General features: G+C 39.7%; 1 protein-coding gene across 1 annotated transcript in view; it reads left to right on the top strand.

The window, feature by feature from the left end:
* The window catches only part of LOC107664113 (SPRY domain-containing protein 3-like), a 63,570-nt gene that overhangs the window by 19,106 nt on the left and 19,946 nt on the right, over positions 1-24,518 (top strand). The window contains exons 5-7 of the mRNA XM_016454571.1: positions 6,294-6,418; positions 6,652-6,787; positions 7,849-8,073. Of these exons, the coding sequence (XP_016310057.1) occupies positions 6,294-6,418; positions 6,652-6,787; positions 7,849-8,073 (486 nt within the window). The remainder of the gene's footprint in view (positions 1-6,293; positions 6,419-6,651; positions 6,788-7,848; positions 8,074-24,518) is intronic.

The following is a 24,518-nucleotide window of genomic DNA, read 5'->3' as shown; positions in this document are numbered from 1 at the left end:
ATTTTTGTCGATAACCGATAGTTCCAGCAATCAACTATCGGTGCCGATTAATCGGCAAAACCGATACATCGGTCGACCTCTGATTTTCAAGTTACTTGTCCGATTGGGCAAGTAAATTTCTCTTTCACTTGCCCATCCAAAACATTCACTTGTCCCGGACAAGCATTAATGTCGAGCCCTGCATGTCAATTTTTGGAAAGAAAATTAGCTTTCAGAAGTGAATGCTGTTTGAAAAACTTAGTAATCAAGATCTTTTATGACACTTTTGATAATTATTAACGACTGATTCTGTCCAAATCAGGTCATGAAATCGTTCTGAGCTAAAATCACTAACATATTTATGGCTGTCAGCAACCACTTCCAAGAGCTGCTAGTAATCTGTTTTTAAAATGTGTAATGCTTCCTGTGTCCGTGCACATCACAATAGACACTGCCCTTTGAGTTGATATGCTCAGATAGCACCGTTACCTCTCTAGCAACTTTGCCATAAAATGCAGTTTGGAAAAGAAGCTCCCAGGTGATTTAGTACCGGAAAACTCGCAGGGATTGGGCTATAAATTAGTCTTTGGGAGAGGGCAAGCGTTATTTAATTTATGGAGCGCAGCAGACGCTGCCTGGATGTGTATCTGAGGCAGGAGACAGCTCTGATGGGTTTTCTGCTGCTGGCAGATTGAGCTGGTGTGATGAACTTCCTCTCTGGGGGATTGGAGCTGGAAAGTAACACCCTGTATGTTACTCAGATGAGTCCTACGGACAGCCAGTGTTTTTTTGTTTTTCTTTTCAAACATAGGTTTTGTCTTCGTTGTACTTTGATGAAAAAGCCTTTAAATGTAGTCAATATTTTGTCAACTGTGCTTTCTTTGTTTTCAGTTTAAGGGATGAAGTCGGTGACACTGACTCGTCATCTCCGCAGTAGTGGACACGCCTGTATGCATGTTTCATACGGATTACATAATCTGAGAATATTTGTTTTCCATTTGAATTGGTTCATTTGAAAGTAGACATTTTGCTCTCTATAGATATATTTTTTCATGTCTGTAAGACAAATATACACAGAGTTTCGCACTCAAGTTCACAGAGACATAGACGCCAGAGAGCGCATCCTGTTTGCTTTTATTATTTCACAAAATTGCAGTGTTTTGTTGTTATTGTAAGTGCACATAAATAAACGTAGTCTTTACAGATTCGAAAGATGTATAACTCCTATCTGTATGACCAAAAATAAGTATTTTAAGAGCATGTGAGAGCACCGGCGCCTCCATCTGTCCTGCAGTGAGCGCGCTTCTACGCTCCACACAGGCACTTCAATAGCGCACATTTTTCTAGGTTAGCCTAACATTAGATTGAGCGGCCATGTAAAACTGTTAATACTTACATATTTCAGATGATAAGCCATATTTGAGGTCAATGAATGATAGGCGAGCATTTGGGTGTCCTGCCCAATGTACTAGCCACATAGACCAGCCGTTAACGATCTGTCCGTCACGGACTGCGTGACTTCGCCTGTGGATATGTTTTTTTTCTTTCCTGCGACTAAAAAAAATGTTGGTCGACTAACGGTTAGTCAACTATTAGGGGGCAGCCCTAGTGATAATAACTATAGGGATGCACTGAATGTTCGGCAACTGAAATTATTTGTCCGAAAATAGCCAAAAAATGTCTTTCGGCCAAATAAGCGAAAAGACCAAATAAATTGTACCGAACAATGGCGTGACGCGATCAAATAGAGTTGTGCCCTAATGCAGCAAACATGTTGGCAGTATGGAAGCATTTAAAACTGTCCGAGAAAGACGCAAAAATCATTACAAGCACCGTCAGCGAGAGACTGTTTAGCACTGCATCTCATGTCTTCAATAAAAAGAGGAAGGGGTGGTTACTGTATGATGATTGAAATCATGAAATGGCCTTAAACAAATAAACAGTAGAACGTTATGTTTTCTAATACACACACAAATTGCATTTATTCTGAGAGTGCTGCATGAGCTCGTGGCGCTATTTGCTTGTTAGCCAGGGTTCAAAGCGGAAGGAAAATCTGTGCTGAAACAGTGTTACTCGTCAGTTGCTCAGTAACGTTTTTATGAATTTTTACAAGCCATTTTTACAACTCCATCTACATTCATAAATGTTAGTATTGCAATTTTACTGTTGTTCTGTAAAATAAAATAGAAAAGTAAATCAATAATAATGATAACAATATGTACAACAGGTCTATTAGTACATTTATTATAACATTCACACATAGTGTTCAAATTGGGATTTGTAATATTTTCTAAAGCTTTAAAAGTGTCTTCTGCTCAGCAAGGCTGCATTTATTTGTACAGTAAAAAATACATGCCTGATTCAAGAAGGGGGTCTCAAAAATGGCCAAAAATATTATTTTACTGACTTATTCATTTTAAGTTAAATTGTGCTTTGGTTGTATAATGTCTGCTAGAATGTTAAAAAACGTTCAGTGTTAAGTAAATATTTTTAAATTGTTGTTTTGTAATTGATTTGTTCTTTGAAAAGCAATACAAAAGAGTAAAAAGCAAAATGGCAAAATACATGGGGGTTCTACGAAAAATCATGTTCGGTATTCAGCCTTTGGCCCAGTGTTTAATTTTGTTTCAGCTTTGGCCAAGAATTTTCATTTCAGTGCATTCTATGTACATGCATCTTTATTATTAATGTTTTGCTATATATATATATATATATATATATATGGAAATTCTTTTGGTCAAATTTTAATAAACAGTTACATACTGTTGAAAAGTTGGAGGTTGGTAAGATTTTTTTAAAATTGTTTTTAAAAGAAGTCTCTTTATGCTCACCAAGTCTGTATTTATTTGATAAAAAATGCTGGAGAAACAGCAATATTGTGAAATATTATTACAATTGGAATAGGGCTGCACGATAAATCGCATGCGATATTTAATGCGCATCTTATCAGTAAAGCCGGTTCTGTAATCAGCGGTAAATCTCCATCACGTGCGTGCTTTCACATTGAGCACGCACATGATGGAGATTTACCGCTGATTACAGAACCGGCTTTACTGATAAGATGCGCATTAAATATCGCATGCGATTTATCGTGCAGCCCTAAATTGGAAGTAACTGTTTTCTATTTGAGTATATTTTAAAATGTAATTTATTCCTGTGATGGCAAAGATCGATTTTCAGCATCCATTACTCTAGTCTTCAGTGTCACATGATCCTTCAGAAATCATTCTAATATACTGATTTGGTGCTCAAGAAACATTTTTTTCTTCTTATTGTTAATGTTAAAAAGCTTTCCTGCTTAATATTTTGTGGAAAATGTGAAACATTTTTATCAGGATCCTTATGATGAATATAAATTTCAAAAGAACAGCATTTATTTAAATGGAAATCTTTTGTAACATTATATGTCATTACTGTCACTTTTGTTCAAATTAGTGTATCCTTACGTATTAAAATAAAATAACAATTTTTTTTTACTTATCGATCCCACCTTTGAACAGTAGTGTTTGTTAAATTAATTAATTCTGTTATGATATAATTGTTTTGTTTTTTTTGTTTTTTAGATCTTAGTCTAAAACCAAATTTTTATCAGTAATTATAGGCAATCCACATCCAGATGATTTTCATACCCATCCTTGTTGTCTCTTAAATCGAGGAGTGTTCTGTAAAATCTGAGTCTGTTTTGGTTCTGCCCATTTTTTAAGGAATTACTGAGACGGTAACATTTATTCTAATTTAATAATCATCTGTGGCTTGTAAAAAATTTCTCAAAGCAAATGTCTCAGACTGTATCGCAATCTTGTTGACCAATAGCATCACTCAGTGCGTGATTGTGCACCCTGGGAATATCTGCAGCCAGTGGGAATGAAATGACATCTTCTGCAGCGAGCTACGAGTAATCAATAAAGAACTCGCTCTTGCCTTATACATTCTCTACATCACCTGATGGTGACGCAGAATTCTTCAGATTGGCAAAGTCTGGGAACTTTTTTTTCCTTCTTCTCCATAAAGGTCATCTGCCAGTCGGGATATGCGTCAGCGTCGTCCTCATGTTTCCTCATTACATTTTAACAGGGGTTTCATTTCAGCCCCTGTGGGCAGGGAAGTCAATGCTCCATCAAAATTGGACCGTGTTGCCGCACCTTCACTGCCTGTTTCAACATTGAAGTGCCATACAGTGATTAACCTCTGCTCTGTTTTCTCAGGGTGCTCACGTGTGAATGTGCAAATCAATTTTGTCCTTAGTCAAGTGGAAATATCTCTATTAGTGTAATTGATTATTTTCCCTGGAGCTCCGGCGTGGAATTTTGTAGCCACAAGGTTCATGGCACGGTTCTTTGTCGAAGCTGTGGTAAAATAATTGAGTGCCCTTAAATTAATCATTGTGCACTGTATTCGCAGCAGGAAAGGCTTTAAATCCAGCAGCAAGCTTTCGTATGTAGGGTATCAGAATTTACAGTCGCTTCTCAAAGCTTGGAAAGCAAATCCTCGAAAGAGACGACAAGGAAGACTTGGACTTAAACTTGTGGGAATCGTTGGGGTCCTTTTTCTACACCCATGTGTGGTTTTGGCTGGGGGTGCAGAGTTAAGTTTAGTTTGTAGAGCAATAACTGGGTAAATTTGTCTATGCTTGCCCCCTCCGAGGGTACGGCTGCAATTGTTGAGTCACATGCATTGGGATTAATCCGTTTTTTTTGCATGATAGTCCCTCAAGATCAACAAATCCTATTCCTTGTTGAATTTTCAATGAAACTAATCGCTCTGTCTGTCTGAGAACTTGATTTATGAGCATGAGAAAATTTAACAAATGAGCTTTGGTAGTCCTTTCCAAATTTCTTAGCTGTATGTTGAAAATGTACTAGCTCTGAGGAGGTTGCCATGAAGAGGGTGTGGAAGTTGTTCTCGAGATGCTTTGCATACAAAGGGAGAGATAAGTAGTAGCCGGGACGTTCAAATTCTTAATAGCAGGTTACCTGACATTTCCATCCTGTGACTCAGCCTAATGCTTCTTGTTAACTGTTGATTCCAACACCGTCTGTTATTTTGGAATCAGTGCCGCTCGTGACGCACATTACCGGTGGCATTTGCTTAGAAGTCCCTGAAAGCCGTCTTTTGCCCTTTAGTCATTTCAGAACAAACTCATAAAATAAGCAGAACTGGTCAGCTAGGGCTGTGTATCACCAGCAAAGTCACGATACGATACGTATCACGATACAGAGGCCACGATAATTTATATTGTAATGTACTCATTCTAATATATTTAAAAAATCGTTTACATTGCTGGTAGGTTATCATTGCAAAAATTAACACACTCTCTACAATAACGATAAAAAAAAAAATTAGAAGAGTTCTAAACTAACGCGCTGTCTTCACTGTATCTAACGCACACAAGGCTGACTCGACGCGTCCGCAAGTTTGCTTTTAGGTGCGCGCGGCAGGACTTTCTGCGCAGAGTTCAAAGCGACTCTAGCCGAACATGCATGTCTGTCACAGCATTTGTGTGAAACAGAAGCAGTTTGATGTTAAGTGCAGTCACACACAGATCACGTTGCGGCCACATTCAGACATTCAGGAACAAACTTTTTAGCGCTGCCCCGCAGTTTTATCAACTAAATAGCTTAATCGCTCAAGAGCTACATTATCTTTTTCAACAAGGAGCTGGTAGCATCATTGTTTCTAAAGGAATTAAAGCCACAGCTTTACTGTTAATAGAGAAACGCGGCAAAACGGTGGTAATTCATACATACACAGCCTCTCTCTTTCTCTCTCTCATAAATGAACACTCGATGAATTACACTTTTCTGAGAATAGAATATTGAAGTGGAGATCGCTAAACTGCAAGCTAAGCGGTGTTTTCAGAAAGCAAGCGCATTTATCCACAGTGGAGAGACTGCACGTGCACACGGTTGCCAGGTTGACAAAGATAAGTAACACACTTAGCAGATATTTCTGTATTGCGCAAGTGGGAAGCTCTGTTTCGGGCATTACGTCTCTTTATATCAGGCAACCCAGTTGTGTTCCTCTGCGGCCAGATTAAACCTTGTTATAGCCTATATATTATGCTCTATTCATATTCATCCTCTCACTTTTCTACTCAATTTTAAACGTTGTAAAATTTTAAACAAATTAAGCGCGGTCCACTGCTGCACACGTGCCACAGTATCGATACAGGGCCAGCTGTATCGATACTCGTATCATCAAATCTCTGTGACGATACATCGTCGTATCGATATTTTGAACACAGCACTATGGTTAGCTGTGCCGTACGTATACTGATGTCCCTGTGTTTTTAATGGTTTTTATGCTTCTTCAAGGTGACTATTATGGACACTGGGGTGAGAGGGACGATTGCTGTCGGGCTGGTTCCCCAGTATTACAAACTTGACCATCAGCCTGGCTGGCTTCCACATTCAATAGCTTACCATGCCGATGATGGAAAGTAAGTTCGCTTTGAGAATTTATTTTTTAAATTTGTTGTCTTTTTCTTGTGTTTAAATATTTAAGGTATTTTGATAGATAATTGATTACATTTTTCTTTTAAACAAAATGTGTTTTTTGTCAACTTTGTTTTGTTGGTTGCCTGGTGAAATTTTTTTGATTCAAGATCACTTATTTTTTCCATGAATCCTTCCAGTTGTAAGTCATTGATGACTCTATCTCTCCTGTTCACAGGCTGTACAACGGCAACCCTGTCGGTCAGCAGTTTGGTCCTAAATGTAACCGTGGTGACCGAATCGGTTGCGGTATCTATGCAGACACTTTCGATGCCGGACTCGTCACTGTGTTTTTTACAAAGAATGGCAAGGAAGTGAGTCTCCATGCCTTGGTACCAAAGTCACAGCACATGTCACCAATTTACAGTAATACTAATGCAAATACTTAGTGTATTGCTGATGAACACTGCTGTTGAAAAGTATGGAGTCAGTAAGACTCTTACATTGTCATAAAAAAAATCTTTAAAAGAATGCTAATAAATGCTGTTCATCAAAGCATCTTGAAAAAAGTATCACAGTTTTCAACAAAAAATGTAGCAGCACAACTGTTTTCAACATCACAATAATAATAAGAAATGTTGCTGGAGCACCAAATCAACAGGAGTAATGATGCTGAAAATTCAGCTTTGCATCGCATAAATAAAATTACATTTTTAAATATATTCAAATAGAAAACAGTTATTTTAAATTTTAATAATATTTCACAATATGTTTTTACTGACCAAATAAATGCAGCCATGGTGAGCAAAAGAGACTTCTTTTAAAAACTTAAAAAAATATTACTGACCCCGAACTTTTGAATGGTAGTTATGTTGACTGTATAAAATATATCAATGAACTGACATTTATAGATTATAGAATTTAGGTAAAATTAAATTGAAGACTTATCTAATTTTAAAGCTTCTAAACATCCCTTTAATTCTGTATTTACACAAATAAGAAAATCGCCAAATTGCAAAGTAAAACAGTGTTAAACGCATTTAATTAATTGCAAGTGTTAACTTTGCCAACCCCATGTAAAAATAATTACTATACTACACTATAGATTTAAGCATTCTTTAGCTAATCACGTAACATCTGCATAAAACTATGAGTTCTATAGTCTATTGTGTGTAATGGTTTTGTTTATTACTCCATTACAGTAGTTACAAGAATCTGTAGAGATAAAGTCTTTGAACGCACAATAGTCTAGTCTTCAAATTGAGGGTTGTTTTCTGATGACTGGTTTTCCTGCAGGCCAGATAGTAGGGTCAGGAGTGATACAGACATCATTTCAAAGAGCAGTCTTTATTCTCAGTTATAATGTGCTGTAAAATAGTGGTTAACTTTATGGAATGCTTTAACAGAGCTCTCTTTATGTGTGTGTGAATGGAAGGTGGGGTCAGTGGTGGTGCCGGTGGCTCCAGATGGGCTTTTCCCTGCCATTGGCATGCACTCCCTCGGCGAGGAGGTACGGTTGGACCTGCAGGCAGAATTGGGTTCGGAGGAGGAGGACAGCGTCATGATGGTGGACAGCCATGAGGATGAATGGGCACGCCTGTATGATGTCAGAGTCAGCGGCACGGTGAGGGGGGGATGGCCATCGAAAACCAAACCAAATGTAAAACCAATGAGTTTCATAATAATTTTTGCCTCTGCAGGTCTGTGGAAAATGTTATGAGTTAAGTGCCGGCATGGTGAAAGACTGTAAAGTAAACCATATTTTACACTGGGTTAATTGGAAGTCATGTATTGTTAGGAATTAGTGGTGCTTGCTAAGGCAAGAATCAATATTCCAGTTGCCATATTTAGGCTTAAGGATTGTAACGAACCCTGAACCTTGGCGGACATGAATGATGACGTTTCGTGGCTCATTTCTGAGCAGTTGAATGTACAATTTTCGCCCGGTGGCTGAGAAAACTGGCTCAGAGGTTTGCACTATAAGAGGAACATGAGCTATATCTAGACACTTTGTGGTGGTGATTTTTGCACAGGGAAGTACCAGTTTGCAATACCTTGGTATTGCACAGTATTCACAGTTCCTAATAGAATGTCTCAGAATTTCTTGGCGCCAGTTACATGGCATTGTACTCAACCACATATTTACATGGCAATGTCGTCAACCAGAGCGTCATGACCATGTTTTCCTTGTAAGAGAGGATCATAGCTGTTTTTCATAGCTGTAAAATTCTGATTACCACCCACATTTGTTTTTACTTGTAAAATCAAATCCTGCTATTTTTATTCAAACTTTTGTCATACACCAACCATTCAAAAGTATGGGGTCAGTAAGATTTTTAATAATTTGGAAAGAAGGCTCTTGTGTTCACCAAGTTTGTATTTGATCAGTAGAGTAAAAATAGTAAAAAAGTGAAATATTATTACAATTTAACAGCATAATTACTCCAGTTTTTAGTGTCACGTGATCCTTCAAAAATCATACTAATATGCTGATTTGATGCTTAAGAAACAATACTTATCATTATCAATGTTGAAAACAGTTCTGCTTAATACTTTTTTTGTAAACCATCATACATTTTTAAGGATTCTTTGAATATAAAGTTCAAAAGAACAGCAGTTATTCGAAATGGAAGCTTTTTGTAACATTCTAATTGTCTTTACTGTCACTTTTGATCAGTGTAATGCATCCTTGTTGAATAAAAGTGTTCATTTCTTTTAAAAAGAAAATCTTGCTGACCCCAAACTAGGGCTGGACAATAATTCAATATCAATATGTATCGCGATTTGTGCTGTTTTTTTCCTCTAAAGTATTATATGGTTTTATATGAGGTGTCATAGACTTGGCAAATTCATTTTTCATAAGTTTGTATGCACAGACATCTGTTGTGGGCGTTCTTGGCAGTTTTTACAAGGCTTTTTTAAATAGTGTTCATATCGATATCGGAATTATATCCCGAAATTATATATCGACCGAAATTAAGAAATATATCGTGATATAAATTTTGGCCATATCGTCCAGCCCTACCCCAAACCTTTGAAAGGTAGTGAAGTTCTAACATTATTGCAATAAATAAGGTCTGTGTTCCCAACATCCAAGCCTTTTAGTGTTACTTTGATGTAATCCCTGCTTAAAATATTTTGAACCATCATATCTCACAGGTTTTCCCCAATAAATTATGACAGGAATGATGTAAATCCAAAAACCACACATTACTTTACCTCCTGTCAGCCATTTACCAAGTTGAAATTATCATCATTCCTAGAAAAAAAACAACACCTGGAGGAATGCGGTGATAGAGGAGTCTGCCGAACCCCAATGCGTGTGCGGTTGTGACTGAGTGGAGGGAATTGCTCGCTGGAGGCAACGTTTTTTCACTAGTAATTCCTCAGAGTAGTGTTTAGATAAAGTTGAAAGGAACAAGCAGTCGTGTGTTTGGATTGGTTATGGCACAGAGACCTCCCAATAGAGTGAGACATCGTGCTCACCTTTCCATCTGATGCCCTGGACCTTCTTTGGCCTATTAATGCTGTACTGAGGTCATGAAAGCATTCAGCATAAAGTGCCACACTGTTGTTATGCTTCACTGGGCTGATGGCACGAACTGGGCAACGCAGGCCAAAAATGACACCAGACCATCTTGTAAAAACTCAATAAGAGGACTTACGAGGTGCCAAGGAATCTTTTTGCCTTTCTAAAATGTGGTTTTCTCAGTTGTGTGCCTTCTCTGTGAGTCCCGTTGGCTTGGCGAGAGGGTGTTCCAAGACTTAAAGACTCTGCTGATAAGGGCATGTTTTAACAAGAACCCAAAAACTTTGGTAGATGGAACCAAGTGCGAATGCCCACGTGGTTTAGTTTCCACTGAGTTCGTTTCTTTCAGAATTAGCAATCTCGTTACAAGATGGATTTTGTGCAAAGCACACGCCGTCAGCGGCATGCCAATAATAAAATGATTCTTTCGTATGTTTAATAGCTGAGGTTCGCCAGGCAGCTTTTGAAGATGCTTATCTCCTACTCTTCAGGCACGATCTAATGTAAACCAAGACTTAGAGTGTTCTTTCGCAGTCTGTCCATTTTGTGGCCTGTCTCCGACGGATCCAACATGCCGTCTGCGGCTTTCAGAACATCACCAGTCATTCATGTCATTTATGGAGTAGCTCTTGTCTTTCAGTGATAGTTGGTAGGAACACATTTCCATTTTGTGGTAAAATTATTTAGAAATGTCTGTCTTTCAGTAAGACATTTCAGTAAGACATAAAAACAAATGCATTACAGTATTAGTACAGATATCAACATCAGTGTCTTAAATAATCTTTGTTTATCAAACCAAAGGGGTTTTCCACAACTTTTATGGGATGTCCCCATAGAACAGTGCAATGAATTTAATAGGGACGAACCTCAAGCATTCTGTCATCATTTAATCGCTTTGGAATACAATTTAATTCAATTCAAGTTTATTTCTATAGCGCTTTTCACGATGCAAATCATTGCAAAGCAGCTTCACAAAAAATGTAAGATTCTACATTATATTTAGTAATAGCGTATCAGTGGTGACTATCTAAAGTTGATTTCCATTATAGCAAAATTTGGTAGTTTTGTATGTTGTCAGAGGGTTGGTATCATCTGAGGTCTTCTGAGGGGTTGGCATCATCTCTTCTCAGGTGTTCGGTCATTTCAGGTCTTTGTAAGGGCTGGATCCAAACTGAAGCTTGTGTAATTCCTTGCATCCCGTGGCAGTAACAGAGAAGGTAGAATACAAAAGGAGATATTAGCACATTTACTTATTTAAAGGGGTCATATAACGCGATTTCATGTTTTCTTTTGTTTTTGGAGTGTTACAAGTTGTTCGTGCATATATAAGATCCGTAAAGTCGCAAAGATTATAGTCTCAAGCCCAAAGAGATAATCTTTCTATAAGTTAAGACTCATCCACACCATTTCTGATTGGTTAGCTAGCCCAGTGTGTTGTGATTGGCTAAACCGGAAGATTTCCCCCCGTTAGCCTTTAAGATACCAGCCCTGCAGAGAGCAGACATGACTACAGCCTTTCACACTTGCTGAAGGTGTTGACCAAAACACTATACACATGCAAGACCCAAACGCTGACTGGATGAGCTGACACAGAAGCTCTAAACTAGAAATCTGACTAAGCACATGAGCTAATGATGCTAGACGCTGATGGCTGTGTCATGTATCTCACCACAGAGCCAGCGATCCAGGGCTCGGTCGGCTGAGCTCTTCATGACGGGCAGGAACTCTGAACTGAGCAGCAGGCCGCGGCCCTGACGCCGTGTGTCTCTGAGCCGCTGCTGCAGGACTCGGCTCTCACACAACTCCAGCACCAGCTTCATCTGCCACAGACTGAACGTCTCACAGAGATTGTCTCGATCCAGAGTCCGCACAGCCTACGGAGAAGCGTACAAGTGTGTTAAGATTCAAGATTCAAAGCGTTTATTGTCATGTGCACAGTGAGGAAAACGGGTTTCCCTGTACAATGAAATTCTTTCTTTGCTGTCCACAGTGAATGCCAAGACATGTGCAAAAACTATGTAAAAAAATTTAATAAAACACACACACATATATACACACACAAACGTAATAAAAAAATTAAATAAAACTATGCCGCAGAAGTAGAAATAAGGGCCTTATGGGGCATTTAACTTATAATATAATGCACTTCTTTCACCATAGCACATACATGCAATCATCACAGCAACATCAGAATTATTGTGAAAAGGTCAGTGAAAAGATTCATCCAAGATGATGGACTCGAAAGAAATATATGCAGGACTGTTCAAAAGTTTGGGCTTAGTAAGTTTTTCTTTAAAGGGGTGGTTGACTTTTTTTTCTAGGCTTTGTGTTTATGGGGTGCAGTCTAACGTGTTAATGCTTCGTTTAAAAAAAAAAACGCATTATTTTTCACATAATGTACCTTTATTCCACACCGCTCTGTCCCTTCTCTGAGAAATACGCTGATCATTTCCTGCTTTTATGAAGCCCCTCCCTCAGAAATAGGCGATGGGCTCTGATTGGCTAGCCCAGTGTGCTGTGATTGGCTAAACCGCCTCTAGTGCGCGTCTAAAAGTCCCGCTCCTCACCTCAGCGGCATGTGCTCCGGTTGTATTGTAAACAGCGGCGTCGTTAATATCGCTTATCAGTTTGAGCCCAGTTGAGAAGTAGAGGATATTATTGAAGAGGATCACGCAGAACCTTGTGCAAATTTAATAGAGTACGGCAACTGCACGTGCGTCCATGTTTAACGCTTCTCATAGCTATGTGAAAATAAGTGTATAATTTGAACAGTTCATTGTTATAGCTGAGCTGAATGAGAGAGAGATAGAGAGAGAGAGAGATGCAGAGCGTGTGCAGACTAGAGCAGGGGGACGCGAGGAACAGGATTGAGAACCGCTGCTTTAGAACATTTATTTTGAAACTTGTGAATCCATTAGAATCGCGATTCATATATGAATAGATTTTTACATGCACCTCTAGTTTTCGCTTCCTCTTCTCTAAAGCAGCGCAGCATGGCCTCGCCCCCTTTGCTGCCTTTTCCCGAGGGCGGGGTTTATCTAGGTTTGTGATGTCACGAACCCGGGAAGTAACTTGTTGTAGTCCCTACGAGCCGTTTTTGTAGGCATTAAACTGCCTGAATTTTAAAAGACGAAACAGCAACATTACACACTAACGTTAAAAAAGTGAAATCGCAATGAACCACCCCTTTACCATGCAAAACTGGAAACATCTCCTGAGGAAAAAAATGTTCATACAGGTTTGGAATAGTACAGTGGTGAGTAAATGATGACAGTGCTTTCATTTATGGGTGAAGCATCCCTTTAAGTGCCTTGCTCTCATTTAGCAGATTGTTGTTTTATAAAAGTGGAATTAATACAAGAATGTTCTTAATTTAGTAATATTACCATGAACCAAGAACGACCGTTAAAGTTCGACAATATGCAGAATTAGTAATTATAGAACCAAAGAGCTGTGCTAGTCAAAATTTATTTGAGAATGCCTTTTAAATACTAATTCAGTACTAGGGATATGCCGGTATCAGATTTTCATGTTGCGGTTAATTGCTAATGCTTTTATCACGGTATACGGTATTATCGCGGTATTTAAATGTAGTTGCAAAAAAAGTGTTGTCATAATACAGTATAACAAGTTTAATAACTTTTTTCTTATAACAAAAATACCTGAACATTTAAATACAATAGAGCAATAAACAAAAAATTTATAAAGTAAAAATTAAACAGATTAAAGTACAAATGAATTATAAAGACCAATAGGTACCACTTTACAATAAGATCTCATTAGCTAACCTTAGATAATGCATTAACATTCACAATGAGCAATAGCTACATTTGCTACAGAAATTATTAATCTTTGTTAAAAATACAACTCTTAGTTTGTTAGCTCATTAAATAACACAGTTGCAACTTTTGATTTTAACAACGTGTTATTAAATATTGGAATTACCTAAGATTAATGAATGTTTAGAAGATTTTTTTCATTGGCAGTTTGTTAACTAATTAATTAACTAATATCAACTAATGAAGCCCTAATGTAAAGTGTGACCGAACAATATAGAATCAAAACACTTTCAAACAATATCTAGGGCATGTTGTAGTCCAGATTAAAATGTAAAAAAGTTTAAAAATAAATAGCCTATTAAGTCTAAATATTTACGTATTTGGAGCTGTGATGAAAACCATAGCGAATACACAAATCTGAATGTGGTTTAAACACGTTTCAGAAACAGAAAGTAGCACAGCTGTTTTGTTTCCGGGGTAACGGCTGCATTCTTGCTGTGTTTAGCGCCATCTGCTGTCAGAGAGTGAACATGTGCTTTCATCCAGAGCGTCTCTCACGCGTTCCGCCATGTGCTTCTCATCCGTGCTTGTTTACATCAGAGTGCACCAGGAGCATAAATTAGTGGTCGACCGATATATGTTTTTTGACAACCGATGCCGATATCTTGGAAAGCAGGGTGGCCGATATAAAGCCGATATAATTGTATTTATTTTAATGAATATTTAAGAATTTTGAAATCATTTGAAAATGGATTAAAAAATACATTTGTAAAATAAACATACTTATACTTTAGATGACAAAGTATTTTCCACAAATAAGTAAATATTTAATACAAATATATTTAAAAAGTAAGTAAACTGTAACCAACAGAGCACTCTGTATTCTGGGAAGTTTGTGTGCATTGGGAATCATATTTCTTCAAATAAAGCCAAGGTAACACTCATTTTACATACAGCACACAGTGAAAATGACATGAATATGACAGTGGGCAAATGCATAAAGCGCAGCATAATTTGAAATCACAAATTTAATGTTTAAAGCATTCAATTTGCACGGACCGAAAGTCACGCAGAGAACACGTGATCATGCAGGTCATATGCACACTTCACAAGATCTCACAACTGGATTCGACTAAGTTTGCAAGGTTTATGAAATAAAATTTTCATTAGCCATTCAAAGAGCATACAATAAGCATTAAATTTCTCAAGAGCAATTTTTGAAGGGGACACAAATAATACAGCTCAAATTGTACTTGTAAGGATATGTATACACAGAGGAAAGCCTTAATACTATTACTGCAGCACAACTTCAAGCTGTTGTGGTCGCGCCGCGACAGCGGTCGTGTCTGTTGTAGATATTGCTATCCGTCACAGTGTTGCCAAGTCCGCGGTTTTTCCGTGGAATTGGGCTACTTTAACACTGTTGCCGCTGGTTGTTTTTCATGTCCGCGGGTTGAAGCGACCCTAAAAACCATGATATTTAACCCCTGAAATGCGAATTTTACCAGGGAACCCCACCAAAAACATGTATTTTTCTCCCCCGGAACAGGATATTTACTGGGGGACCCCCCTCGAAACGCGATTGGGCTAGTTTTGAGTAGCAATTGGGCGGGTTGTGAAAACCTGGCAACCCTGAACAGCACACACAAACACGAACACATGCTGAATTGAGTGCTTTGCCTGCCTGTGATGAGGAGATTGTGAATAAAAAAATGAATATTAGTTGAATTTAAAATAAACATTTGCATTTGAATGCAAAAATAGTACAATCAAATGTTAAGTGTGTGTCAGGGAGCGTCATCAGTGGCGCACGAGATGCGGTGATGATAATGTAAGTGACGTTGTTGCATTTTAATGTTTTGTTAGTCTAGCCCACGAGATGCGCAGTTGCTGCGTTATTCATTCAAAATATTAGAGAAATATAGTAGCTCAATGTTTAGAAGATCTTGATTAGGTTAAAACCAAAACCAAGCCATTCACACAGAAAGCAAATTCAGCGCATTTTTTAGACAGACAAATATGACTGTTGCAATCGCGTCTCACACAAGAGATGTATAGAAAGCAAAGTTAAATCAGTTAAAACTTTTAGAAAACACGTCACAAATTTGTGGAGGTTTATTCCTTTTCACTGCATCTCATATGTTTTTAAAGGCAATCTGTGTGATCGGCGATTCGGCTCTTTTTTTTTTATTTATGCAATGCATAAATACATGATGCTGTTTTGTTCATAATTGTTTGTAATTTACGAAATTATATTTGATTTATATGAGTTAATTTAGACGTAATGCACGTTTTTTTTATAGACATTTATTTCTTTGCGTTGACAATTTAATGCACTGCATTGTTTTGCTCATTGCGCCCTCCTGTGGCCTCGGGAAACAAGCCAAAAGTTTCCTTAAGACCTATTTAATCTGCATATAAAACATTAGAAATGAGATATGTTTAATTTAAAAAAAAAATTTTTGTGTTTGACTTAGTCTCAATAGATTGGGTTAATTTAAAAATACAGTGGTTAAATTAAAAAAAAAATATTCTATTGCTCTTTGTTATAAAAAAGGTTATAAAAAATTTCAATAATTATCGATACCGAACGATATGAAACATTGTCACAGATCAAGCCAGAGATTAGTGAATGAAATAGCAGGTTTATTGACAGGAATGGATGTGGCAGATTGACTGAAGCAAAGGCGGGTGAGTATCCAACAGAAATTATAGTTCTAATGATTCTTAGCCGAGTACTGAAGATGGGTTTCTTTGCAGGTATGCGGAGGGTACGGGATCCAGGAGCGAAGGAGATCAACGTAGGAGGAACCATGGGAATCTAAGGGTGAGTAGAGACAGGTAAGTAGCATATAACGAGTCTGGTAAAGTTCAGGGTAGTGAACGGTAGACCGGACGGTGAGTGACTGGAAGGAGCGTGCTTTTGAATGGTGACAGATGACAGGCGGAGCTTCCTGAGAACCTGCTTCACATGATGGCGATGGTCGGCCTGGTTCCGGGAGTACATGAGTATATCATCGATGTAAATGATTACAAAGTCATTGAGGAACTCCCGGAACACCTCGTTCATAAATCCCTGGAAGACGGACGGGGCATTGGAAAGGCCATACGGCATAACGAGTTATTCGTAGTGGCTAGATGGGGTAATGAAGGCCGTCTTCCACTCATCGTCTTCCCAGATTCGAACGAGGTCGAATGGAGCGCAGGTCCAGCTTGGAGAAGATGCGTGCCCCACGGAGTTCCTCGAGAGCGGCAGAGACCAGGGGAAGTGGGTAAGGATGCTTCACAGTCTGGGAGTTTAGAACACAGTAATCAATGCATGGCCTTAAGCCCCTGTCCTTTTTGCCCACGAAGAAGAAACTGGATGCGGCCGGTGATGTGGAGGGACGAATGAAACCCTGAGAAAGAGCCTCCTGGATGTATTCCTCCATAGCCTTGCGCTCCGGGATGGACGGGGTACACTCGACCCTTGGGGAGTTTAGCTCCAGGCAGCAGGTCGATTGCGCAGTCCCATGGCTGATGCGGTGGTAGGTGAGTGGCAGCCTGCTTACTGGAACGCCACATAATCAGATGGGACGGTGGGTGTTTCCAACGGCTCGGGACTTTCAATGTGAGTGGAGGCTATTTGAGCCGTGCGAGGAGTTTGAGACGGCTTGGGAAGGGCAGAGATGCAGTGCTGCAGGCAAAACTCGCTCCTGCGAGTTACCTCATACGAGTCCCATCTGATTTCCGGAGAATGGAGAATGAGCCAGGGGCGTCCCAGGATGATATCCACCGTGGGTTCCTCCAGTACCAGAAAGGTGATCTCTTCCTCATGCAGGTTGCCGATCTTGAGCCTCAGCGGAGGAGCTCTGAATTTAACCTGCCCACTCCCTAGCAGTTTTCCCTGGATGGTTTCGACTCTGAGCTCCCAGGCTTGGCGTGTGCAGGGCAAGTGAAGACGTTTTAGTAGGTTCTGCGAGATGAAGTTGCCCGAGGAGCCCGAGTCGACGAGGGCAGGGACTGTAATGGAATGATCTGGAGTGAGGAGTTGCACTGATAGCATGGAAAGTTTGGAGATTTCAGGTTCAAACTGAAGGGTACTCACCGCTGGACGTGGGGGTCAGACAGGGCAGTTTCCGATGTAATGTTCGTGGCCGCGCAGTAGAGGCAGAGTCCTGCCGCGAGGCAGAGAGCGCGTTCAGAGGGAGAGAGCCTTGTAGAGTCCACCTGCATGGGCTCTGGTACTGGGGAACTGGCTGTGGGTGCTGCAGACTGGTGGGCGGCTGCTGGAGTGTGGCAGGCTAAGCGCAGGGTGATACGATTAGCTTTTGACATGAAGTTTTCCAATCCAACATTGTCATCATAAATCGCCATCTGAGTATGGATTCGGGGATCCAATCCCTGTCCATAAGTGCTGAGCAGCGCTGAGCAGCGCTGCCTCGTTCCATCCACTGGACGTCACCAGCGTTCGAAATTGCAGGGTGTAATCGTGGATGGGAGGGGCACCCTGGCGCAGCCGCAGTAGTTGGTCTGACACTGAAAGCTCTCCTGTAGCATAGCCAAACACTTCCTTGAAATGGTTAGTAAATGCTTCATAAGAATTAATTATGAGGCTATTGGCATTCCATATTGCCTTCGCCCACATTAATGCTCTGCCAGAAAGGAGTGAAATCAGAAAGGCTACCTTGGTGCGCTCGGTTGTGAATTTCTGCGGCTGCATTTCGATAATCAGCGCAACCTGAAGGAGAAAGCCGCCACACTCGGCTGCATCACCTGCATAGGAAGGTGGCATGGCCATGGGACTGACAGAGGCAGTTTGAGGAGTTGGTGCTGGCGTGAGAGTGGTACGGAGTGCATTCACCAGCTCCTCAAGGACATCCACAGGAGGGGGAGGTCGGGGATCCATGGAGGTGACTGTATTGGTCCGGTCTTCTGTCACAGATCAAGCCGGAGACAACAGGTTAGTGAATGAAATAGCAGGTTTATTGACAGGAATGGATGTGGCAGATTGACTGAGGCAAAGGCGGGTGAGTATCCAACAGAAATTATAGTTCTAATGATTCTTAGCCGGGTACTGAAGATGGGTTTCTTTGCAGGTATGCAGAGGGTACGGGATCCAGGAGCGAAGGAGATCAACGTAGGAGGAACCTTGGGAATTTAAGGGTGAGTAGAGACCGGTAAGTAGCATATAACGAGTCTGGTAAAGTTCAGGGTAGTGAACGGTAGACCGGACGGTGAGTGACTGGAAGGAGCGTGCTTTTGAATGGTGACTTGATTGCAGGTGACAGGTGCGGGGAATTATACAGTGATGTGAAAAAGTGTTGGCCCCCTTCCTGATTTCTTCTGAGGCAAGTGAGGCCTGCAGTTCTTTGGATGTTGTTGTGGGGTCTTTTGTGACCTCTTGGATGAGTCGTCGCTGTGCTCTTGGGGTAATTTTGGTCGGCCGGCCACTCCTGGGAAGGTTCTCCACTGTTCCATGTTTTTTCCATTTGTGAATAATGGCTCTCACTGTGGTTCGCTGGAGTCCCAAAGCTTTAGAAATGGCTTTATAACCTTTTCCAGACTGATAGATCTCAATTACTTTCTTTCTCATTTGTTTCTGAATTTCCTTGGATCTCGGCATGATGTCTAGCTTTTGAGGATCTTTTGGTCTACTTCACTTTGTCAGGCAGGTCCTATTTAAGAGATTTCTTGATTGCGAACAGGTGTGGCAGTAATCAGGCCTGGGTGTGGCTAGAGAAATTGAACTCAGGTGTGATAAACCACAGTTTTAACAGGGGGGCAAACACTTCTTCACACAGGGCCATGTAGTTTTGGATTTTGTTTTCCCTTAATAATAAAAACCTTCATTTAAAAACTGCATGTTGTGTTTACTTGTGTTATCTTTGACTAATATTTAAATTTGTTTGATGATCTGAAACATTAAAGTGTGACAAACATGCAAAAAAATAAGAAATCAGGAAGGGGGCCAACACTTTTTCACACCACTGTATATATGTACATTTAGTTTTATTTATGTATTTTTATTTTGTTGTCTTTGTACAACCCGGGCTATCATGTAGATCATTGCTGTCTGGATAAGATTATTACTTCCACTGATGAACTCTGGGAAACTGAAGATTTGCTGACTCCTTCACTTCTTTTTCCAGTTAGCCCATTGTAAAGCCACTAATTAGCCCATTCCCATCTCATTTAAGTGGTCTTTCTGGGTTATTCTGGAAATTCTGTTTTAAATTTAGCATTAGTCTTACTGGATCTGGCGACTTTAAACAGTACGATGTCTGCCGCCATTTCTGGTTAAAATTAATGCATGAAAATAACATCACTTAAGTGCAGTCACAACATCAGCCAGAGAAAATTGCAATCAAATTATATGGAAAATGGTTGATTTGCATGGTTTACTCAGATCCATAAATCTTTAGGCTAATCCTGATATATGTTGCCAACATCTACAGCATGAGCAAAACTGAGCAATGAATTGTCACACATAGGTCACCCCTGTCTTTGTGTGTGTGTGTTTGTGTTATGAGAAGGCATTTGGCTGGCTCCGCTGTGTACGTGCGGTTCTTTGCGATCGCACGGCAGAGATCAGTTTAGCTATTACTACAGCAGAGCCTCTGCCCACCGACTAATCTCCCTACGGCTCTGCGGCCGCCAGACAGCAACCTGGACTACCGCTCGCACACATCCACATCCACATCCACACCAACGCTGGCATGCATAAACTCATTTCCACAGCTTTACATACTGCTTCGTACTCGTGCATGCAGTCACCCTGACTCACACGCACACTTATGAGCTGGTTGGGAGTGATAACGTCTGAGAATGCTGACTTTAGAGTGAAGATTTATGGTCATAAACTCTTTGGCCCATTGTCTGTGAAAAAACAGAAACACTTTTTAAACACTTCAGCTCAGAGCGTTTGTGGTTTCGTCAGGCCTGGCAATGTTGCTGAGTGTCTGAAACTGACGGGGTGACTCAAAGGGTTCGGCCTATTACTGTACATTCCCCTGTCCCAGTCAGAGAAATGGTTTAGTCTTAATGTTGTACACAAGAAAACAAATGACAGTCCTCAAGCCTTCTTGCACTGTAGATGTGACTTTGGCCTGGTTAATTCTGGTTAGGCTTTTAGAGCCGCACTCGTACAATTAAGCCTGGACGGGAATTCGTTATTCATTATCATTATGGCCTGTTTAACTGTATTACTGTAACACTAACCACTGTTAGACGGTCTTCATAGTTTCATCTTGAATAAGCTACCAGGGACATCTGTTCCTGCTCTGCTCTTCTTTTCTTTTTTGCGTAACATCCCTATAGCGCAGTTGGATGATTTTCTGTATTTCCATTCAGTTTAGAGCACTAGTTCATCTGATGAACCTTTAGTGTCCATATCACTGGACTTTTTGGTTAGCCTGAGTTCATCTGTTTCCCACAACAGAACGGTTTCATTTGAAACTCGGTGTGTGAGGGCACTGGAACATCGCTTCACCCCTCAAAGGGAACTTGAGAGTGTGAGAAAAAGGAAATGATGACTTATCTATGGCAGGGAGAGGCTGTTAACCTGCTTTAATTTGTAACTTCCTTTGCGTTTGTATCCTTTTTGATAAAATCAAGATATGGCAGTCAAATGACATGTAGGGCAAAAAGGAGAAGACCTGACACTCAGTATAGCATTAGATTTGAGCTAAAGAAGCACAATTTATGGTACCATTTGTTATCACTTTATTGCTCACTTGATTTTATGTTATTGAAGCATAAATATTTTGGAGATTTTAGAATAGGTTAAGGGCTGTATATATATGTCAACTTAGAAAAAGGCTGCTTGGAGGAGTTACCAAGATGGCATGAACTGACTTGGTAATGCATATGTCACCTCTGTTAGCTTAAAGTTCAAACAAAGTCTCTTCAGAGACCCTTGATTGGTTCAGGTTGTTCTTTAATCATAGCTGGTAGAAGTTAAGCTGTTAGCTTACTGTTTTTGTCAATTATGGTCTTGTAACCAGCTTTAGGAACATTTAGCATTCGGAGCTAATAACCGGAGGCCTGCTGGTTTGATACCCAAGAGATCCATTATCACTGTTTTTTTAAGCAAGGCATTTAACCTCAGGTTAGCCCAAAGTTCTCAGCTCCATTCTGTTGTGAAATCACATAAAAGTTGCAAAAACAAATTCCCGACCTTGTCAGGAACAGGGTTGTTGGATTTTCATTGCAGCAGATTTTCAGGAAAGGAATTATTTGACATTACTAATGTTCACAATTAAAAAAAAACACTTTGGTTTACTTTACAACAGAGTCTCCTTCATTAATATTAGTTAATGCATGTTAACTAATGTAGTTAAAGGTGCTGTATGTAAGTTTTTGACTCTACTAAAGCATAAAAATACCATAATATGTTTGCAGATATTTAAGAAACATGCTAAGTTAACATACTTGTTTATCTGAAAAACAATGCTACAGTCAGTTATTCTCCTTTGAAAATGTGCGTTCTGGGCCGGAATGTCGGTCTCTGTTTTGGTTTGTGAAACCCACCCACTGCCAGTTTACCCAATTGTATTTCGGCACCCCGGGTTGCCGGTTGGCGGAGAAAACAGCGTATTTCACTTCATTCATCGTCAAGTGCGCTCGTTCCTGTTGGTGTCATCAATCTGGCAACCTGCATGTGCGTCAAGTCTGAGGAGGAGGGGCGGGGTGAAAAAAAACCCTCTCCAATATTTTGAATTTGGACTGCAATACCTAGTTCAACCACTCTGTGTCAATCCTACATACAGCACCTTTAATGTAGCTAATAAAAAGTGTTACCAACTCAAATGAAAGAAATGATTTTTAACCTCAATGACCCCTGTTTAGTTTTTTTTTTGGGGGGGGTTAGTGTTTGTTGGAATGTTTCTCACCATCTGGTTAACAGTGAATAACATGCTCTGGAGAATTTTTTACATTTTTGAATTTTTTTTTCTTCAGTGAGCCATTGTTTTTGGGTATTGACAGAAAGGTCAAGTATGTGGCGTATTATTTTTAGCTCCTCTGTCATTTCATCGTGAACTAATCAAAAGGAAACCGAAAAAATGTTGTGGTTGATGTTCTTCAACATGACAGCTGCTTTTTTGCAGAGCCCTCTAAATATGCAAATGTCTTTTATCACGCTATGTCCGACAGCATCAGTTGCAGCAGTCCTTTGGCAGGAGTGAGTGATTATGTTTGGGTAACGACATTCCTGCAGCAATAACTGGTAGTGATAGTTGGATCTATTGAAAGGTGGTGAAAGACTCCACAGATCAGGCCAGCGTTGAGATTTCTTTTCCAGCTAAACACTAGTAGTTTTATTTTGAAGAAATACATAGTCTCGGTTTTGATTATAAGCCAAATACCTACACTAGAGTGACACAACTCTATCACACTTCATAGAAAAATTATCATTAGATATTTGCAGATATTTGTATATCACTTTGTTTTGATAAGAAAAAGTATGTCATGACCTCTTTATATTGTTTTACAACAAGGTGTAACGAATTCAGTCCACTGAAGGCGAGCGTAGTGAAGAACCCAAGTGCAGTTTAATTACAGTGATCCAAACATCCAAACATGATCCAAACAGACGAAGACTAGAAACAATAATCCGTGACTTGACTTGACATGAACAGACTTGACTAGGCATGAACAGACTTGACGAGGTATGAACAGACTTGACATGAACAGACTTGACTTGGCATGAACAGACTTGACTTGACAGCGGGTTACAACTTCAAATACACGACCAAGACTATGGGAACATGATGGCTACTTATATCAGACAATGAGGGTCACATGACAAGAACAAACCAATGGGAAACAAGACACATGACTAAGACTACCAATCAGAACATGACACATACACAAGGCAGAGATACATGAGGGCAAGGGAAGCATGACACTAACAGGGTGAAACAATTACAAAATAAAAGACATGGAAAACATGAACATGAAACAAAACCCAAACACCAAACCCCACATTACACAAGGACTCAATCGTTGACATTCGTAGTTAATACATGCGATTTTTTTATAATATTTTGCTAATGTTAATTAAATGAATAGTTCACCCAAAAATGAAAATTCTATCATTAATTACTCACCCTCATGTCGTTCCGAACCCGTAAGACTTCGTTCATCTTCAGAACGCAAATTAAGATATTTTTTGATGAAATCTGTGAGCTTTCTGACCCTGCATAGACAGCAACGGAACTACCACGTTCAAGGCCCAGAAAGGTAGTAAGGACATCATTAAAATAGTCCATGTGACATCAGTGGTTTATCCGTAATTTTATGAAGCTACGAGAATATTTTTTGTGCGCAAAGAAAACAAAAATAACTTTACTCAACAATTCTTCTCTTTCGCGTCAGTCTCCACTGCCATTCACGAGAGTGGCACGACGCATACCACAACTGTCATGAATGCACATCGAAGTCTGACACAAAAGAGAAGAAATTGCTGAATAAAGTCGTTATTTTTGTTTTCTTTGCGTACCCAAAGTATTCTCGTAGCTTCATAAGATTAAGGTTGAACCACTCATGTCACATGGGCTATTTTAACGATGTCCTTACTACCTTTCTGGGCCTTGAACGTGGTAGTTCCGTTGCTGTCTGTCTATGCAGGGTCAGAAGCTCTCGGATTTCATCAAAAATATCTTTGTGTTCCGAAGATGAAAAAAGGTCTTACAGGTTTGGAATGACATGAGGGTGAGTAATTAATGACGTGCTGAATTGATACATGCTGTAAAAATATATTGCTCATGTTAAATCATTTTTTTTTTTTGAAGTTTAACATAGTAGTAATGTTGT

Source organism: Sinocyclocheilus anshuiensis, unplaced genomic scaffold, assembly GCF_001515605.1.
Source record: "Sinocyclocheilus anshuiensis isolate Anshui unplaced genomic scaffold, SAMN03320099.WGS_v1.1 scaffold67, whole genome shotgun sequence".
Taxonomy (NCBI): Eukaryota; Metazoa; Chordata; class Actinopteri; order Cypriniformes; family Cyprinidae; genus Sinocyclocheilus; species Sinocyclocheilus anshuiensis.
Note: the sequence above shows the minus strand (reverse complement) of the source record. Positions and strands in the feature narration are given on the sequence as shown.